Below are 21548 nucleotides of genomic sequence, written 5' to 3'. Positions count from 1 at the left end.
GCTAATTGCAGAGTTCAAACTTCGTATCTTGGAGATGTTTTGTCAAGAATTTGATAACAAACTTTATTTGGAGTTGAGACAAATAATACATTAAAGATAGTGTTTCATGCGTGCCTCAAAGTTGTTGTTTTGGATTAACTATATTCTTCTTTTTCTTCATTGTTCTTCTTAATTGTTTTAAAATTTTAAGGTGTTACCAAAATGAAAAAAGGATTAGAAATGGCGACATTCAAAGTGATGAATCAAACTTTTGTGAAGTTGGACAGATTTGATGGAACAAACTTCACTCGTTGACAAGATAAAATCATGTTTATGCTTACTGTACTGAAAATCTCTTATATCTTAGATCCTAATTTCCAACCTTTTCCATAATCAAATCCACAAGATACAAACAAATAATATCAGATATAAAGAAAAGGGAGGAAGATGAGTTGGTGTGTAGAGGATATATTCTGAACACACTATCAAATCGTCTCTATGATCTATATACTTCAATGACATCTCTGCGAGATATTTGGAATGCTTTATAATTCAAATACAAGATTGAAAAATTAGATATTGACAGATTTCTTATCTTCAATTACTTTGAATTTTCTATGACTGATCACAAATCTATTCTGGATCAAGTTCATGAGTTACAAGTTTTGGTTTTAAAACTTCGAGAGGTAAGGGTTGTTCTTCCGGAGTCATTCCAGGTTAGGGCAATAATTGCTATATTACCTCCCAATTGGAATGACTATAGAAAAAATATTATGCATAAAACTGAAGATTTTTCCTTAGAAGAAATACTAAAACACTTGCGAATTGAAGAAGAAACTTGACTTCGTGAAAAGAAAATTGATTCTTCATATGTGAACTTTGTTAACAAAAATGGTTTAAACAAATATCATAATCATCTTAAGGCGAACAATAAAGGATTCAATAACAATTCCTTCAAGTCCAACAAAAAGGAAAAAAACTTGTTTTAATTGCTGTAAGAAAAGTTATTTTGCTCGTGAATGCAGACACAAGAAATCTTAGAAGAATAAAAATAGCAATAATAATGAAAATCTTGTGAAAAATAAGATTGAAGAAATTATTGCAATGGTGTCTGAAATGCAAATTGGTATGATTACTGACTTATAACTTTGCCAAAGTTTTGACAACAAGGATGGTGGAACTCATATTTACTTCTAGAAAGAAGTTGACTCTTCAAAATGTCTTCTATGTCCCAAAAATTAGAAATAATCTTGTATCTACAAATTTATTGTGTAAAAACGGTATCAAAATCGTATTTGAATCTAATAGGATGATACTTACAAAAAATGAAGTATTTGTTGGGAAAGGATATTCATAATGGAATGTTCAAATTAAGTATTAATAAAAATTCTTTTGTTCATACTGTCAAGTCTTCTTCCATTTGGCATTATCGTTTAGGATATTTAAATTTTAGATCTTTGAAATATATGTTTAAACATGATTTGATTTTTTTGTAATAATTATAATATTAAGAAGTGTGAAACATGTATTCAGGCTAAATTGACTAAGAAATCTTTTCCTAGGGTTAAAAGGAATTCACAATTATTAGAATTGATTCATTCTAACATTTGTGAGTTTAATAGTGTTTTAACTAGAGGAGGAAATCAATATTTTATCACTTTCATAGATGATAGTTCTAGCTATACATATATACTTAAATGACTAATAAGGATGAACCCTTCAATATGTTTAAAAGGTGCAAGGCTAAAGTTGAAAACCAAAAGGAAAGAAAAATTTAAATATTTTGAAGTGACATGAGAGGTGAATATTTCCCAAATGAATTTTCACTATTCTGTGAAGAACATGGGATTATACATCAAAAAGTGTTCCTCATACTCCATAGCAAAATGGATTGGCTGAAACGAAGAATAGAACACTTACAAATATGATCAAATCAATGATTATACATGCTAAGTTATCTATTAATTTATGGGGTGAAGGATTACTTATTGGTTGTCATGTAAATAATAAGATTACTTCCAAGAAAACACATGTTTCACCATATGAATTATGGAATGGAAGAAAGCTAAATTTGGAATATCTTAAAGTGTAGGGGTGTTTGACTTTTTTATAAGTCTCATGATCCAAAGAAATCAAAATTGAGACCAAGAGGCATCAAAAGTATTTTGGTAGGGTATGCAGAAAATTCCAAAGCATATAAACTATTAGATATGAATTCGAATGTTATAGTTGAATCTAGGGATATTGAATTTATCGAAAATAAATTATACAATGATTCTAACCCAACAATAGTTTCTACTCCTATTCCAACTATTAACTCAAGTTCTATTACATCTCTTAAGGATAAGAGAAATGTATCCGGAACAAGTGTTGAATCTAGGAAAGGTCAACGAGTTAGAAAAGAAAAAACATTAAATAATGACTTTATTTCTTCTCAAGCTACTGACTTTTTAGTAGAAAGAAATAGATGTAAGATTCTCAATTAAATACCAATTTTATTAAATATTGAAAAGGATGACCTTAAAACCTTTTTTGAAGCAATGGCTTCTAGAGACTCAGTCTTTTGGAAAGAGGCAATTAATGATGAAATGGGATCAATCTTATCAAATCAAACTTGGGTTTTAGTAGATCCACTTCTAGAATCTAAACCAATAAGTTGTAAATAGGTATTCAGAAGAAATTACAACACATATGGATTTGTTCAAAGAAGCATAAAGAAATGCAAATTTTAAAAAGAAATTGGAACAAGTATATCTATTGAGTGTATATTTTCCTCTACTCTCCGGTGTGTCATACCCTAGTTAAGCCCCGTGACCTTCTTATATTCATAATTCTCCCCTTATCCAATATATCAGTCTTTTGGGGTAATTGGCTGGTTAACATGATAACAAAGCACTAAGTTCATATAAGTCATGGTTTCTAATCTTTCCACCCTTATGGGTGAGGAGTGTTGAGTGTATATTTTCCTCCACTCTCGGGTTAAGTCTCGTGGCCCCTCTTATATTCATAGTTCTCCCCTTCTCCAATAGATTGATCTTTTAGGGTAGTTGATTGGTTAACAATATATTAGAGTGCTAAGTTCGTATGGGTCACGGGTTTGAATCTTTCCACTCTTATGGGCGAGGGTGAGTGTCGAGTGTATAATTTCCTCCACTCTTGGGTGTGTCATACTCTAGTTAAGCCTCGTGACCCTCTTATATTCATAGTTCTCCCCTTCTCCAACAAATTGGTCTTTTGAAGTAGGTTGTTAGTTAACAATATCTAAAAACCGTGCTGACATTCAAATTATAGCAAACCCATTTATATATCTATGTGGAACAACAAGGAAACATAATAAATCTACTAACCAATAAGTTCTATTACACAAAGCCTATTAAAAATAAAATCCCTCAACAATGTTTGACAATCCCAACAATATTTAAACAGTCAATCAACTTCAAATGTCCATTAGTAATCAGAAATTTCAAAAAACAGAAGAAACTCAACAGAATAACATGGGTTTAATCTTTAGAGGATTGGTTGAGAGTACTATATTATGACAAATACATTCATATAATCTTCAATGATCATATATATTATGTCTCAACTTGTCCCCCGCAATATCAAGTTGACCAGCCCGAGTCATCACATATGTGACGAGATGAATAATTATGTCTTTTAGGTAAAATAAGTTGAATTATAAGATGCTATAATTGGTGAAAAGGTCATATTTCTATTTAGATTTTAGACAAAAATATTATTTATTTATTCTTATAAAAATTACAAAAGTTGGTTGTCTCCCATGATATTCCAAAATATTGAACAAGTCATATCATATCTCAAAGGAGACAATGTGAATGGCGATTCACATTAAAAATCCCAGGAGTTCACTAACGATACCAAGTTGACTCAGGTGAGTCAACTCAACCTCGGATGACTTTTAGAATCATTAGTCTAGACTAGAGTACTATAATCCTACTACCATTGAAAGAAAAATATAAGACAAAACTGATATCTAAGCTTACCATAACTAAATTGTTAAAAAGTGTCAACCACAGAGCATTCTCTATACTTCAAATGCATTCCTCCAGATGGAGAACCTCAGGGATGTGCAAAGGATACACTGCTCTACTTTTCCACTGAAGCAATTGCGAAGAATTCCCTAATTCTCAAAGAGGTGATCACTTAGAAGTAGTGTCATTGTCGTCACCATAACTATGCATTCTTCTCCACCCATCACCGCCCAAGTCTTTTTTCTATTTGTTCACATTGCCATCTCTCTTATGGTTCTCTTTCAAACTACACATCAACACTCTTTTCTCCTTCTCCTTCTGTGAGTCCCGAGGAATCTGAGTTGGTGTTCTTTGGATCCTCGTCGATTCAAGTTTTGGTTCAATTTTCAATCTTACAACCTCTATTTGTAGATCATAAATTTTTTATTGAAGCTCTATTACCTTGGTCTCATTGGATTGAGCTTTCTGTCTACATTCCAGCACTAACTAATCAAATTTTAACAATTATAAGTGCTTTAATAAGTAATTCCAATTCCCAAATGGTGCTAGATTTATTCAATCAAAATGCGACGTGCATTCAATCATATCCATTGACCCCAAAATGAAAGGTTGTCAATGGGTACGATATAACTAAATTGTTGAAGAGTATCACCTATATGTTTCAAAAACGATAAGTAGCTAGTGGGTTTGGGTTGAGTCATATTCAGTTTAATTGGGTTGTAATTTGTTTCAACCAGACTAATGTGATTATTAAATGGATTGTGTCTAGGTAAGAGACATTAACCCACTCAACCTGTTTTGACCCGTTTAGTTATTTTGTCATTAATGTGTTGTGTTTACCCATGTAATCTAACTTGTATATAACCCATTTAAATCATAAAAGATAGGAGGTATTTCAAATATCAGCAATTATTTAGGGATTTTCAAAACTATCAATTTTTTACCATCATAATACTTTTTTCGCACATATTTTTGTAATACATATTTTTTTTTCAAATATTTTAAAATATAGAAAGTGTTTAAGATATTTATTGGATAATTAAGCTTTTAGTTTAGGAAACTTATTCTAAAAGACTAATCCGAATGTCAAAAATTCAAAATCCTTATTTTCTTGGTTGTGATTCTCTATATGATTATATGATTCTCTCTCGCCTTCTAAAATTTAAGGCAAAGAAGAACACCGCAACACAACTCTATATCTAGTTATCCATATCCGATTTTCATATCCTTATCCAACTCAATATATGGTTATCCATATCCAATTTTTTACCCACTTATGCTAAGGATGTCATATCCTATTATTTATTCACCTTTTTTAAAGGATAGTCATATCAGACTTGTACCCAAATTTCAAGCAGATATCCAAATCTAATATATATACGTCATTGTGAAATTGACGGAAAAAACCTTAATTTTGGGTTATACAAATATTTTATTGTGAATTTATCGTATTAAACTTGGATAAAAGAATATTCGGGTTGGGTAGGACATATATCCATATCCGACCCTAAAAATAATTGCTGATAAATTTACCTAAATTCTTAAATGGATAAAAAAAAATTTATACCCATACCCAATTAACTCGGGTAGGATGAGTCGGGTAAGTGGATATTATCCAACCCATTGCCAACCCTATTCAAGGTATCTCGTACTTGACATTGATTACACTCCATTAATTACATTTTTATTCTTTTCTCTTTTTACCTTTTTTCTACTTACACGCATTGAATAATGAGTTGTGCGGGAGTAATATTGAAATTGAGATCGTTTCACACATTGGTGTGCACAAAACCATATATACTTCTCACTCGTATCTCGATGAAAAGCATCTATAGTTCCTACACACTTTAACATCAAAACGTGCGATATGAGGTACAATCTTGAGTTCACTTCAGTATTATTCTATATTTTATTATAAATTTATCACATTAACTTTATATAAATAGATATTACTGATAAATTTACCCGAATTCTTAAAAGGATAAAAAAAATTATACTCATACCCGATTAACTCGGGTAAGCAGATATTATCCAACCCATTGTTAGTTCTATTCAAGGTATCTTATACTTAACATTGGTTACACTCCATTTGTAGCCTTTTTCTTTCCTAATACTTTAACCTTTGTTCTACTTACACGCATGGAATAATCATTAAACTTAGTCCACCAACCCTCAAGCTTAAAAGCCAACCCCAACAGCTAGCAGCCCAAAATCTCACTAGTTCGTGTAGTCTTCGGTTTTGGCTCTCACCACAAGTCCCCAACGAGCAAGGTATGCCATCTTTCTTCGTTGACTATGCACATGATATATTAATTAAGATTTTAAAACTATAATTGTTGATTATTATATTTTTTGTTTGGTATTAAATGGTTTACAGTAAAAGTTAATTTTCATTTAGATATATATATATAGAGAGAGAAAGAGAGAGAGACAGAGAGAGAGAGAGAACACGGCCCATTCTGTAGACTCACGGAAAGGTTAGTCATCTCACAACGTGAAAAATTCCATATTCAAAGGTTCTAATCTATCGCATATGGGGAACATCAATAATTTTGAGGACCTGAACCATCAAAACTCAATTTAAAAATTCGTGGGTCTTGATTCTTCGATTTCTTCAATTTTCATAAAGTGTTTGTTCACTAACAATTTGGACAGTGTCTACAAGAAATCCAATGGTTAAGATAAATCTCAGGGATATGTAATGGATTATTGAGATACATATCATATCCCAACCATTGGATTTCATGTTTACATGGTTGGGATTGTGAGTGAACAGATGAGTTCCCATTTGATGAGTCTATCCATCCGAATCCTTAGTTAATTGAAAGTGAAAATCTCAACCATTGAGATGACATGTCTAATCAGTGGGGGTTATTGCAATCATTTAGCAAATAATTTTTTTAAGGGTATTTTATCAAAGAGTCGTGCTAAATTGATTCGAAGAAAGACAATCAAAATTCACTCAACTGACCTGGCATGTGCACATAACCATACATTTTTCCCTCGAGATATACAAGGTAAGATATCTATGGTTCTATGCAGTTGAGTGAATTTTGAGTGGCATTTTTTGGAGTGTGTTTATCATTATTCTTTATCAAATCATTTGCAAAAATTTAATTAACCATCAAATCAATGCATTTTGAGAGTATTTCTTGAAATCGTACCAACATTACAAAAGTTAGAATTTATCCATGGTTAAATTGTTTTTATTAAATTAAAAACCTTAAATAGATAATTTATATCATATTTTATACTATTTTAACAATATAATATATTTGTTTGCGTTTGCGTTTTTAAAACATTGCTAGAAACATAAGTTAGAAATTGTAACTGATATTATTATTGACATTCAAATCAAAGGTTAAGGGAGGAAAGTATGGGAGATCCGGTCTTTAATTCTATGCAGTATGATCCTTCAGATCTTACTCATCATCTTGGCACCCCTTCGAAAGGGAAAATGGTCCAAAATAGTAAGCCCATTAATATGGGCATTTTACTTGCTGGCTGACTCCGTCGCGGCCTTAGCCCTCGGAAACCTCATCAACGCCCAAGGTGACAACTCCCATTGCCACGATAACAAGCAGTCTGTCGGTTGTGCAAACCACAGTGAACTTATGGCATTCTGGGCTCCATTTCTATTGTTGCACCTCGGAGGTCCTGACACTATTACCGCTTTTGCTATCGAAGACAATGAGTTGTGGTTAAGGCATGCACTTTTGTTGATTTTCGAGGTCTTGACAACAAGTTACGTTTTTGTACGGGCACTCCCCATGAACAGACTCTTAGTCCCATTTTTACTAATGTTTATGGCTGGAATTATTAAGTATGGTGAGCGGACTGGTGCTCTTTATCTCGCAAGCATGCCTGTTTTCATGGATTCCATCGTTAGAAAATACAGTCCAATTCCCAAAACCACGCAAGAATTCATAGAAAAAGAAGATGACGGCGCAATTCGCAAAACACTGAGCGACATTGAAGTGGTAGAGGTTGCTCATCTTTTGTTCAAGAGCTTCAAGGGAGTAATTGTTAACATGATTTTCCCATTAGAAGAAGGGAAGAAGATTCGATCCTTCTTTCAGAAATTGTCTGCCACAGATGCCTTCAAAGTAGTGGATGTCGAACTCGGATTCATCTATGATGTGCTCTATACAAAGGCGGGCATGCTGCATTCTTCCATTGGGTACATTCTACGCACCATTTGCTCCTTTTCAATTTGGACTTCATTCTTACTTTTCAATCACAAGAACCATTATAACAAGTTTGACGTAGGAATTACATATGCATTGCTTATCAGCGCCATTGTCGTAGATGTTATAGCATTTATGATGCTCATCTTGTCCGATTGGACTATCATGTCCCTGCAGACTAGCGACCACCTTAAGCCAATGGTCTCTGTGGTGCACAAATTTTTTCCCTTTCTTACCAGACCCAGGTGGTCAGAAACAATGTTACAGTATAATTTGATTGATACCAGCCTCGTTCAGCGTTGGGGATGTGTAGATTGGATAGTAGAGCAGTTTGGGTTTAGAAATTTATTAGATTATGTGAAATATACGCCCCGTGCACGAGTCACAAATGAACTAAAGGAATTCATTTTCGAGGAGCTGAAGAGGAAATCTAATTTTGCATATGGTCCCTAGGCCATAAAGAAATTATGCTCGAGTCGAGGTGATTGGGTTCTCGAAAAGTCGAATTGTCCACGAATGCTTAACTGGAGTATTGAAAATGTAGAATTCGATGACAGTCTTCTAATGTGGCACATTGCAACTGATATTTGTTACAACACTGACAAGTGCTCGGACACTACTAGTGGCAACCAAGAGACGGGCCTAGACACTAGTAGCACAAGTGACAACCGACGAGAGAGTGATACACCTTACACTCGGAAACAATACAAAGAGATAGGTAAGAACATAGCTGACTACATGCTATATCTCCTAGTGAATCAACATTTGATGTTATCATCAATTACGGGAAATAAATTCCATGAAACATGTCGCAAAGTCAAAGAATTAGTTCCTGAAAGACAGATATCAATTAAAAATGACGTTGAAAATGCACTAAGCGAAGGAATGGAAATCATCCCTGTTAACTCTATCTTGTTTGGTGCAGCGACGCTTGCAAAACAACTTGATGAATTGCCAGAGAATATGAAATGGAGGATGATTTGTGAGGTGTGGGTCGAGTTGTTATCTTATACTGCTAGTCAATTTAGAGAGGTTTCCCGAGGTGAGCAGCTAAGTAAAGGAGGAGAGCTTGTAATGTTTGTACGCTTCTTGATGTTTCACCTTGGCTTGAGTGAACAGTTCTCTTCTGCACAGCCTAGCTATCTACCATTGCAAGCAATGGGAGCTCTATACATGCAATAGTGTCGACTTCCACGTCCTTTTCTTTCGCAATCATTTCCTTGTTGTTGGATCACTTTTATTTGTAGCTGTAACTGAAAGATACATTATAATATGTGAGTGATTTTTTTTTTCTTTTTTGTAATGTTATCTCTCACAAAGAGTTTCAATAATTACTTCTTGAAAAGTTGTGATCAAAAATTTTGAAAAATTGCACTCAAATAAATGGTTACTTTAATAAGATGTTCTTTAAATAGGTACAATATTAACTTTAATAGGTACACTTTGAATAGGTACAATGTTTGCTTGAAACTGTATAATTTTTTAAGAAGTAAAACCTCACCATTAAAGAGAAGCAACCCACAGAAACTGCACATTGACATTTATATATATGTCATCCACAAAAGATGAAAATTACAATATTTTTCTCTCTTTCACTATAATAATCATATATAGTTCTTTAAAAGAGTTCTACGAACTTCTTTAATGTTGCTAGGTGCAGAATTTAGACTTCGTTATATCTTGGAGGAGTTTTGTCAGGAATCTGATAGTAAACTTTATTTGGAGTAGAGACAAATAACACCTTAAAGAAAGTGTTTCGTAAGTGCCTCAAAGTCTTCATTTTGGATTAACTATATTCTTATTTTTCTTCATTGTTCTTCTTAATTGTCTTAAAAAAATTTAAAGTGTTACCGAAATGAAAAAAAAAATCAGAAATGGCGATATTCAAAGTGATGAATCAAGCCTTTGTGAAGTTAGACAGATTTGAAGGAACAAACTTCACTCGTTGACAAGATAAAATCATGTTTCTGCTTATTGTACTAAAGATCTCTTATATTTTAGATCCTAATTTCCAACCTTTTCCATAATCAAATCCACAAGATACAACAACAACAACAAAAATATTAGATAGAAGGAAAATGGAGAAAGATGAGTTGGTGTGTAGAGGACATATTCTGAACACACTATCCAATCGTCTTTACGATCTATATACTTCAATGATATCTCTGCAAGATATTTGGAATGTTTTGCAATTCAAGTACAAAATTGAAAAATTAGATACAGAGATATTTCTTATCTTCAAATACTTTGAATTTTGTATGGTTGATCATAAATCTATTCTAGACTAAGTTCATGAGTTACAGTTTTTGGCTTCAAAACTTCGAGAGGTAAGGACCGGAGTCATTCCAAGTTAGGACAATAATTGCTATATTACCTCCTAGTTGGAATGATTATAGTAAAAATATTATGCATAAAACTGAAGATTTTTCCTTAGAGGAAATACAAAAACACTAGTTGATTGAAGAAGAAACTTAGCTTCGTGAAAAGAAAATTGATTCTTCACATATGAACTTTATTAACAAAAATGGTTTAAATAATATCATAATCATCTCAAGGCGAACAATAAAGGATTCAAGAAGAATTCCTCCAAGTCCAGCAAGAAGGAAAAAACCTTGTTTTAATTGAGGTAAGAAAATTTATTTTGCTCGTGAATGCAGCACAAGAAATCTGAGAAGAATGAAAATAGCAATAATAATGCAAATCTTGTGGAAAATAAGATTGAAGAAATTATTGCAATGGTGTCTAAAATGCAAATTGGTATGATTACTGAATTATAACTCTGCCAAAGTTTTAGGAACAAGAAAGGTGGAACTCATATTTATGTCTAGAAATAAGTTGACTCTCCAAAATGTCCTCTTATATCCTAGAAATTAGAAAGAATCTTGTATCTGCATATTTATTGTATAAAAACGATATCAAAATCTTATTAGAATCTGACAAGATGATACTTACAAAAAATAGAGTATTTGTTGGTAAAGGATATTCATAATGGAATGTTCAAATTAAGTATTAATAAAGATTCTTTTCTTTATATTGTCGAGTCTTCTTCCATTTAACATCATCATTTAGGACATTTAAATTTTAGATCTTTGAAATATATGTCTAAACATGGCTTGATTTTTTGTAATAATTTTAATATTAAGAAGTGTGAAACATGCATTCAAGCTAAATTGACTTAGAAACATTTTCCTAGGGTTGAAAGGAATTCACAATTATTAGAATTGATTCATTCTGACATCTGTGAGTTTAATGGTATTTGAACAAGGGTATAAAAGCGATATTTTATCACTTTCATAGATGAGAGTTCTAAATATACTTATGTATATTAAATAACTTGTAAGGATGAAGTCTTCAATATGTTTAAAAGGTACAAGCCTGAAGTTGGAAACCAAAAGGAAAGGAAAATTTAAATCTTTCGAAGTGACAGGAGAGGTGAATATTTCCCAAATTAGTTTTCACTATTCTGTAAAGAGCATGAGATTATACATCAAAAAGTGCTCCTCGTACTCCATAGCAAAATGGATTGGTTGAAACGAAGAACAGAACACTTGTAAATATAATCAATTCAATGATTATACATGCTAAGTTATCTATCAATTTATGTGGTGAAGCACTACTTACTACTTGTCATGTACATAACAGGATTACTTTCTAGAAAACACATGTTTCACCATATGAATTATAGAATGGAAGAAAGCCAAATTTGAAATATCTGAGAGTGTGGGAGTGTTTGACTTTTTATAAGTATCATGATCCAAAGAAATCAAAATTGAGTCCAAGAGGCATCAAAAGTGTTTTTGTATAGGGCATGCAAAAAATTTCAAAGCCTATAGACTATTAGATATGAATTCAAATGTAATAGTTGAATTTATCGAAAATAAGTTATACAATGATTCTAACCCACAACAGTTACTACTCCTATTCCAACTATTGACTCGGGTTCTAATGCATCTCTTAAGGATAAGAGAAATGTATCCGAAACAAGTGTGGAACCTAGGAAAAGAGAACGAGTTAGAAAAGAAAAGGCATTAGATAATGACTTTATTTCTTCTCAAACCATTGTCTTTTTAGTAGAAGGAAATAGATATAAGGTTCTCAATAAAATACCAATTTTATTAAATATTGAAAAAGATGACCCTAAAACCTTTTCTGAAGCAATGGCTTCTAGAGACTCAGTCTTTTGGAAAGAAGCAATTAATGATGAAATAGATTCAATCTTATCAAATCAAACTTAGGTTTTAATAGATCCACTTCTAGAATCTAAACCAATAAGTTGTAAATGGGTACTTAGAAGAAAGTACTACACATATGGATCTATTCAAACATTTAAGATTTCTTGCAACACAAAGAAGCATAATTAAAGAAATGCAAATTTAACAAAAAAAAAAATGGGAACAAATATATCTATTAAGTGTACATTTTCCTCCACTCTTTGGTGTGTCATACCCCAGTTAAGCCCCGTGACCCTCTTATGCTCATAGTTCTCCCTTTATCCAACATATCAGTCTTTTGGGATTAACATGGTGTCATAGCGTTAAGTTCACATAAGTCACAGTTTCGAATCTTTCCACCCTTATGGGTTAGGAGGAGTGTTGAGCGTATATTATCCTCCACTCTTGGGTTAAGTCTCATGCCCCTCTTATATTCATAGTTCTCCCCTTCTCCAACAGAATGATCTTTTGGGGTAGTTGGTTGGTTAACAAGGTATCAGAGTGCTAAGTTTGCATAGGTCACGAGTTAGAGTCTTTCCACCCTTATGGGCGAGGGTAAGTGTTGAGTGTATAATTTCCTCCACTCTTGGGTGTGTCATACTCTAATTAAGCCTCGTGACCCTCTTATATTCATAGTTCTCCTCTTCTCCAACAGATCGGTCTTTTGAAATAGTTTGTTGGTTAACAATATCTAAAAACCATGTTGACGTTCAAATTATAGCAAAACCAAGACTAATCATAGACCCATTTACATATCTATGTGGAACGACAAGGAAACACAATAAATCTACTAGCCCATAAGTTCTATTACACAAAACCTACTAAAAATAAAATCCCTCAACAATGTCTGACAATCCCAACAATATTTAAACAGTCAATCAACTTCAATTGTCTATTAGTAATCAGAAATTTCAAAAAACAGAAGAAACTCAACAGAATAACATGGGTTTAATCTTTAGATGATTGGTTAAGAGTACTATATTATGACAAATACATTCATATAATCTTCAATGATCATATATATTATGTCTCAACTTGTCCCCCACAATATCAAGTTGACCAGCTCGAGTCATCTAATCTATGAAAAGATGAATAATAATGTCTTTTAGATCAAATAAGTTGAATTATAAGATGCTAATCGGTGAAAAGGTCATATTTCTATTTAGATTATTATTTATTTATTCTAATAAAAATTACAAAAGTTGGTTGTCTCCCGCGATATTTCAAAATATTGAACAAGTCATATCATATCTCAAACGAGACAATGTGAATGACAATTCACATTAAAAATCTCGGAAGTTCACTAACGATACAAGTTGACTCAGGTGAGTCAACTCAGCCTCGGACGATTTTTAGAATCGTTAGTCCAGACTAGAGTACTATAATCTTATTACCATGGAAAGAAAAATATAAGACAAAACTGATATCTAAGCTTACCATAACTAAACTGTTAAAAGAGTCCCAACCACAGAGCATTCTCTATACTTCAAATGCATTCCTCTAGATGGAAAACCTCAGGGTTGTGCAAAGGATACACTGCTCTACTTTTCTGCTGAAACAATTGTGAAGAATTCCCTAATTCTCGAAGAGGTGATCGCTTAGAAGCAGCGACATTGTTGTTACCACAACTATGCCTTCTTCTCCACCCATCACTGCCCAAGTCTTTGTTCTGTTTGTTCACATTGCCATCTCCCTTATGGTTCTCTTTCAAACTACATATCAACACTCTTTTCTCCTTCTCCTTCTCCTTCTCCTTCTCCTTCTGTGAGTCCTGAGGAATCTGAGTTGGTGTTCTTCGGATCCTCGTCGACTCAAGTTTTGGTTTGGTTTTCAATCTTACAACCTCTATTTGTAGATCAGAAATTTTTTGTTGAAGCTCTATTACCTTGGTCTCATTGGATTGAGCTTTTTGTCTCCATTCTAGCACCTAATTAATCAAATTTTAACAATTATAAGTACCTTAACAAGTAATTCCAATTCACAAATGGTGCTAAATTTACATAACTCAAAGATATTTATTCAATCAAAATGCGAGTGCATTCAATCGGATCCACTAAACCCAAAATGCAAAGCTGTCAATGGGTACGGCATAACTAAACTGTTAAAAGAGTGTCACCTGTCAGTTTTGAGAATAATTCAGCAAGGAAAAAATTTGGAGAAAAAGAAAACAATAAAATTGGGGAAATTTTGGAATATATATCATCATATATTAGACATTATATAGAAGGAAAATTTCCGAAATAATTACAGATATTTTACTTTATTCCAAGAGTGTACAAGTGTTGACAAAACTACCACATAGTGTTGACACTTAAATAACGGTTTGTCAACTCTATGTGATAGCTCGGTCAACAAATGTAACACTTTCAGTATTTCCAAAAACTTCGATAATTATTTGGGAAATTCCCCTAACATAGAACAACTTTATCTTTACTATTAGAGAGCTTCTATAGCCATATCAACTTTTGCTAACACCACCCCAAGATTGTGCTAATTCTTTGGTGATATACATATGAAATGGGGTGGCTTTAGCAACAGTTGGTGTGGCAATAGAATCTCTCTACTATTATATGGAGAGAGAAGAGCAAAGTTGTTGAGGCAAATCCAAATTAAAAATAATTTTTAAATGAAAAAAGTACCTAAAAATAGATTCGTTAATGCATAATAATTTTATATTTTAAACTATCTTGACAAGTAACAAAATGTGGAAGAGCCCGAGATTTTGAGAAATTTTTATCTAGTACTTGCATGGCTCGCATTCCTTCTCTGGTAATATTAAATAAAATTATAAAATTCAAAAAATTTAAAAATATTATTCATATTAAATATATTTTTCAAAACTTTGTGAATAAGTGGGATTAAACTTACAAATGAAAAAGAAACAGGATTTAACCGCAACTTTTTCAAAAAATCAAAGAAATTTGTCATTAGATTTAAGAAAATGTGATAAAAATCACCAAATGAGAAATGACTTATACCAAATCAGAGGTGGGATAGAGAGCTTACATCGGATTGGAGTGATTGTACACAGTCATCAGAATCAATGGCTCGATTTTCCCAAAAATCACAATTAGCTTGTAATTCCTCCATTTCCTCCCTCACCCGTCCAAGCATATCTTGCATTTGGGACCATTGCTCCATCTCTGCTCGCACTTGCTCCACAATTTTCTGCACAATCACTTTGCATCGTCCTGAACATGCTTTCTCCTCATGGAACAACATCTCCTGTTAAGTAAAAAAATTCATTTTTATAGAAATTCAACCACTTTTGAGAACTAACAAAAATGGGCCAATGAGTTCCACTCCAAGACTTCGAATTATATTTTAAAAAAACTACCCCATCCAACAATCTCAGTCACTTTGATCAAAGAAGAAAAGTTTGTATCAAATGATTTTACTCATAATATCATGTGCCATGGTCATGTAGATTTGACAGCAGAGGGACCGTGCGGCACATTAGTCGTGGGGAAAAGGCTGGAGAGACATTAAATTGACATCATTTCACACATTGCTGATGTGGATGTGTGTACGGAACCATAGATGCTTTTCATCGACATACGAGTGAAAAGCATCTATGGTTATGTGCGCACCTCCACGTCAGTAATGTGTGAAACAATGTCAATTTTAATGTCATTCCAGCACACCTCTTAGTCGTGGTTTAATTAGTGCAAGCCTTGAATCCTTATATACCCAAGTTGTCTTGATATACTTGGATTATGCTCCAACGACATTATTAGTTTGCATAAAAACCTGCATTAATAATAGAGCCCCGTCTAGTGTTAGATGTCCTACATTTATGTCTTTCGAAAATGGTAAGTGATTCTCTGACTCATAATTTTCAAATCAGATCAATAAGATTTTGGGTGTGATACATTCCATTGACATCCCTAACCTTATGAAGCATGAAGGACATTGTTGTCATGTTTCCATATTCAATGACCCCACAATCTAAAATTTTCAAATGAAACACTCTTTCAAGTCTAACTCCAATCAATGTCTGACCCACAGAAGAACCCAAAAAGTCAGCATGGTTTAGGATGTTAGCAGTTGGATTTGAAATGATTTGAAACATTTTCATGGACATGAAATTCAAAAAATTTATGGGTGAGTTTGCTGTTCAAATTCAAGGATATTAGCCGTTAGATTTGAAATATTTTCATTGACTTGGAATTCAAAAAAATTTTACTGGTGAACTGGATTTTATAAATTTAGAAGTTAGAAATAATCAAAAAAATTCAACAGTGGGTGGATTAATAAAGAGATGCTATTGCCGCACCAAATCTTATGTAAATCACCAAAGAATTACACATAGTTGGTAGGGCATCAGCAAAAATTGGTGTGGCAATATTAACTCTCTTAATAAAACTACACCACCTATTATTTAAGGAAAAACAAACCCCCCCCCCCCCCCCACCCCCTCTCATGTTAGTAGCAAAAAGTGCATGTATTTATTAAAGCAAATAAATGTGCAAGGCATGCTAGTAACAAAAGAGTATACTATAAGTCTAGGAAGGAAAGGTCTAGAAATCTAATAATATTAAACTTGTGATAATAATAATACCTTAAAAATACAATGAGGGTATTGTAGAGAAATTTATATTCAAATAAAATATTTAATAATGAATATCTCCCTAGCCATCAAAAGACTTTAACAATTTGAAGATAAAAATATAACTTTTTCTTCGGGATACACGAGGAAAAAATCTACGGTTTTGTGCACTTGCCACGTCAACCGAGTACGGACCTCGTATGTTTTTTCAAGTCATGTTATCATTAGTATTAAAATTACTAATAGTTTTGCATTATCCACTTAAATAATCGAAAAGTGAAAGATGATTTAAACGTACCCCTCCACGTTTTGGTGAATAAGAGATACTTAATACCCGCCCCCCTCCGCCTCTTCTTTTTCTTATCAGTTAGACTAATGATAAAATTACCTGATTGCCCTCATCTTTAATCTTTAGGTATTCACCATAAGATCCTATCTAATTCAACATTGAAACCTAAGCAAAATAGGATTCTTGGGAAAGTAGATAACAATAGAATTTCAGATAGAAAAATCAATATTTTTTTTTTTTTTTGTTATAAATTGAAGAGGACATTTAAGTCGTTCAGAATAAGTCTGTAAGAAAAGGCCGAAGTAAAGCAGACATATCTTCAATTTGAAAACAAATGGGGTATCTCAAATATTTTAGAAAAAAACACAAACAGGGGCTTCTCAAATATTCACCAAAACATAAAATAAGAGATTCGAACGTTGGTGGCCATGCCACCACGGCAAATACGCCACGTGTACATAATTAAGGACAAAGCTAATTAAAAAGAAAACTATACCCTCAAACGATGGTTAAGGGTGTCCATCAAACGAACGGCTGAGATTAAAGAAAATTCTGAGCAAATCTCAAGAAAATCAAGTACATCCTTTTCAAGAACTGATTTCTAGGAAAATGCATATTCCTTCCTCACATCTCAGCCGTCTGTTTGATGGATAATCTCCTCAAACATCGTTTGAGGCTAGAATCAATAGCAAAACTTGCCTGTTTTTTGTGGCTTTTTTGAAGTAGAACAGATGAAGACGAATGTGGAAATTCGATTCGTCTGGAACTGGAAGTAGAGGCAGAGTTGGTTGAAGATGAGAACATTGTACCGTACTCTTCTTCCATCCTCTCTAACATCCCCTTCGACAATCTCTCCATTTTTCTTCTAAGAATCTCCACCTGTTATTATGTAATATAAAACTAGTTCTTCAATTTCTAAAACCAAATCCAAATCAAACTAGAATCAGATTTATTTATTTTTAAGAGAGAGAGAATTTCATAACTATTTCAAAAATGAGATTTGAAGAAAAATAAATTAAAGAGAGATCAAAGATTAAACATTGTCACAAACAAGAAGAAGAAACGAAACATGAAGATGAAAACAAGGTTCTAGTAACAGAGATTTCAAAAATGGGATTTGAAGAACAAATAAGAGAAAAAGGATATTTAAAAAAAATTCAAAATCAATACAAAGAAACGAGACATCGAAGATTAATTATAGGGATTCAATAACAGAGATGATCCAAAATCTCTGAGAGAGCAAAAAAAAGTGAAATTAAAGCTTTCGATTGCAGAATGCAGATCACTTACAGCATTAGAATAACAGAGATTTCAAAAATGAGATTTGAAGAACAAATAACAAATATATGATTAAAAAAAATCTCAAAATCGAGAAGAAGAAACGAAACATTGAAGATCAATACCAGAGATGATCAAAGTGAAATTAAAGTTTTCGATTGCAGAATGCAGATACTTACATCTGTGAATCGGTTCTCTTGATCTGAAACGAAGCTCTTGGAACTCTTTTTGATCGTCAAGCTTGCTTCCGCCATTGCTCGAATCTCTTTCACGCATTTTTCATCAGATCTTTCTGATCCAAGCTTCTCTAATCTCTTCTGAAGAACCGATGCTTGTTTATCGAAGTTACTACACTTCTGAACATTGAAATCTCTAACTCCAGAGCTCCTCTGCAACTCCTTCAGTTCTTCTTCCAAACCTTCGATCTCTTCCTCCAAAACTCCATCACCGATCTTTCCTTCATAAATCTTCTTTTTCCCCTAAAAACAAAGCAAAACGATCGATCAACAATTCAAACTTCAAAGCAGAAGAGATTTCTATTTTTAAATCTATAATAAACTTTAAAACACAGATTATACGAACAGAAATCAAAGTTTCCACAGCAGATCGCAGAGTTCGCTTCGTTTGAACTCGATTCAACTCCAACTTCTTCAACGCTAAATCTCTTTCCATCCTCAGAAAATTACACTCAGCTCGAAGAATCTCCGCTTGAAATCTCCATTTCTCCTCCTCAAAATCTTCTCCTCCAACATTCTCTCTGTACTCCATCAAATCTTCAACTCTTTCTCTCCTCTCACAATCCTCATAGTTCAAGAGAACTATTGGAACTGTATGTGAGAAAGCTCGTTCTTGATCGAACAAAGTTTCAAGTTTTCCTCTGTGATTCTTCCGAGTCTCCGATTCCTTACTCAGCAGCGATTTTCCACTGAGTTGTTTAGTGGGTTTTCGCCGAGTTCGTCTCGGTAGATGGAGGATTCTTGGACTCGGAGGCGGCGGTGGGTGCCATCTTAGCCGCCTTGTTGTCGACATTCTCTCTCTCTCCCTCTCTCTCTCTCTCTCTTTCACTCTCTTCTTCGTTACGAGAAAAATCGATTTTTCTGGGTTTTAAAGGGAGAGAAAGCCGGACCGGACCCAACCGACTTCTCTGGTTTTTAAAGTGAGAGAAAACCGAACCGGTGGCGGTTTGAGAGAGAGAGAGAGATGGAGAAATAAAGGATAGTTCGGTACTTTCGTGTCTTCTGTTAAAGGTAGTTTTTGAATGAAGCTTTTATTATTTTCTCGAGGAACGCTAGCAACACGCGCGATTTTCTGATTTTTTTTTTTATTGAAATTGGAGACAGGTTTAAATGGAAATTACAAAAGTGCCCATTATTTCAAATATTTACTGAATATAATTTTTTTTTTTTTTTTTTTGGTCTAGCTAAAAATAATTGTCTTTAGTGCGATAGTGAAAGTGATTCTCCCATAATTAGAATCAAAATCGAAAAATGGATTATTAAATGCATTTGGAGAAAGGAGCATTTTGTTTGGGACTTTAAAGGGTACTCTCCCATAATTAGAATTGAAATCGACTATACTTAAAAATGGAACATGACTTATTTCTTGTATTTAATCTAAGGGTATTTTTATAAAAATAATTTAAGGGCATTTTCGATACAAACTCCAATTTACAAAGTGTGTTTATTACACTTTAACATGTACCCTAAGGACACACATTAACAAAATCCTTTTTGAAATATGTTTCTTGCATTTTTTTTTTTTTAAATTGAAATGGTGTTTTATGAAAATACTTTCCATAAATTTTGTAGCAAAAATTTTGGGGGATTAGTTTATGCTGATAATTTTTCAATAAACTTAACCCTAGAATCATGATAAATTGGCACTCTTTTTTGTACGATCTCTGACCTAACAATTCCCAGAACCATGAATCTTTGTCCTTTATGTATCTCAAAGCAAAGGATCTACAATTTTGTTAAGGAAATGTACAAAGAGTGTACAAAAAAGAATTTCAAATGATCATAACTCTTAACTGTATCGATCATCTTATTCAAATTCATGAGAGTCAATTGACATTTTAATTTTTTCTTTTTTTTCTTTTTTTCTTTTTTAAAAAGACATAGAGAATGTGATAAATGAAATATATTGTGATAACTAATATCACTAGAGCGGACAATTGTTTTTAGAACATTTCTTTAGCACTAATCTTACGCGAACCGCAATATAGTGACTACCCTATTGAATAGAAGCCCTGGTCTAAATTTATCACAAAAAATTGTCACCTTCTCTAAAATTTCATATGGTACCTGTTTTTTTTATCCATTAACAAATGATTGTTCAGTATGCTAGCTCTTGATGAGTTTACACACCAAAATTCTAAATTTTGAAGTAATTTTTAAAAGAGTCGAGATCCCATACCTTGTTTCTATAGATACAAATGACGTCTACATGGCATAATTTAATTAGGAAATAAATTCACTGGACTACGTGAGCGGCTTGATTAGGAGCGCAAGGTGTTTTAAACACTAACTAAAACTAGCTACCTAGACGCCTAACCTATTTTACAGGATCGAGACATCATATTAGATCCTGAGTATTTTTAGAATTAGGATTAAGTGAGTAATAATTGTTATAGAATTCATACTTAATATTAATTATTGGATTTTATTGGGGGTAAGATTTGAACTCAAGAACTTATTTTCTATTAAATGCGGTTAGTGTAGGGTTTTTCCATTTTTAGTGAAACATTAGTTAAAAGTGCATTTTCCTTATTTGTGATGATTGAATAGTAAAAAATTCTTTGATTTGTTTGATAATTCTTTAAATTTTTAGTCCTACATTGGATAAATATAAGACTTGCGCGCAATATATTAATGTTCTCTCTCCTACTTGCTTGAGTATGAGTGAGAAAAAGAATAGATCTTGCACGCATATGGGAGCCCAAGGCACCATGAGATTACAGCTTATTATGTTTGGGGCCGCCAACCCATCGAAAAACCTTAGTACAGTTGTGCGTATGCGATGCGCACACAAGGGGTGCAAATCTCGAAATTAAGCCTCACATGA

At 33.1% G+C, this 21548-nt stretch overlaps 2 protein-coding genes across 2 annotated transcripts; one reads left to right on the top strand and one right to left on the bottom strand.

Moving 5' to 3' along the window:
- The first annotated feature begins 7346 nt into the window (after positions 1-7346).
- On the top strand, positions 7347-9419 carry LOC147383911 (uncharacterized). Its single transcript, XM_086426221.1, has 2 exons — positions 7347-8151; positions 9084-9419. The coding sequence occupies exons 1-2, from the start codon at positions 7379-7381 to the stop codon at positions 9103-9105; spliced, it is 795 nt and encodes a 264-aa protein (XP_086282347.1). The 5' UTR covers positions 7347-7378; the 3' UTR covers positions 9106-9419.
- A 4103-nt stretch (positions 9420-13522) lies between these two features.
- LOC147383910 (myosin-like protein) lies at positions 13523-19646 on the bottom strand. The gene is made up of 5 exons (XM_086424728.1): positions 19068-19646; positions 18665-18964; positions 17907-18086; positions 15376-15594; positions 13523-14296 (listed from the first exon to the last, which is right to left on the bottom strand). The coding sequence occupies exons 1-5, from the start codon at positions 19512-19514 to the stop codon at positions 13856-13858; spliced, it is 1587 nt and encodes a 528-aa protein (XP_086280854.1). The 5' UTR covers positions 19515-19646; the 3' UTR covers positions 13523-13855.
- Positions 19647-21548: the final 1902 nt, after the last annotated feature.

The sequence above is a fragment of the Akebia trifoliata genome, chromosome 15 (assembly GCF_017979445.1).
Source record: "Akebia trifoliata isolate Shusen 1 chromosome 15, ASM1797944v1, whole genome shotgun sequence".
Taxonomy (NCBI): Eukaryota; Viridiplantae; Streptophyta; class Magnoliopsida; order Ranunculales; family Lardizabalaceae; genus Akebia; species Akebia trifoliata.
This window is presented reverse-complemented; position numbering and strand designations above follow the sequence as displayed.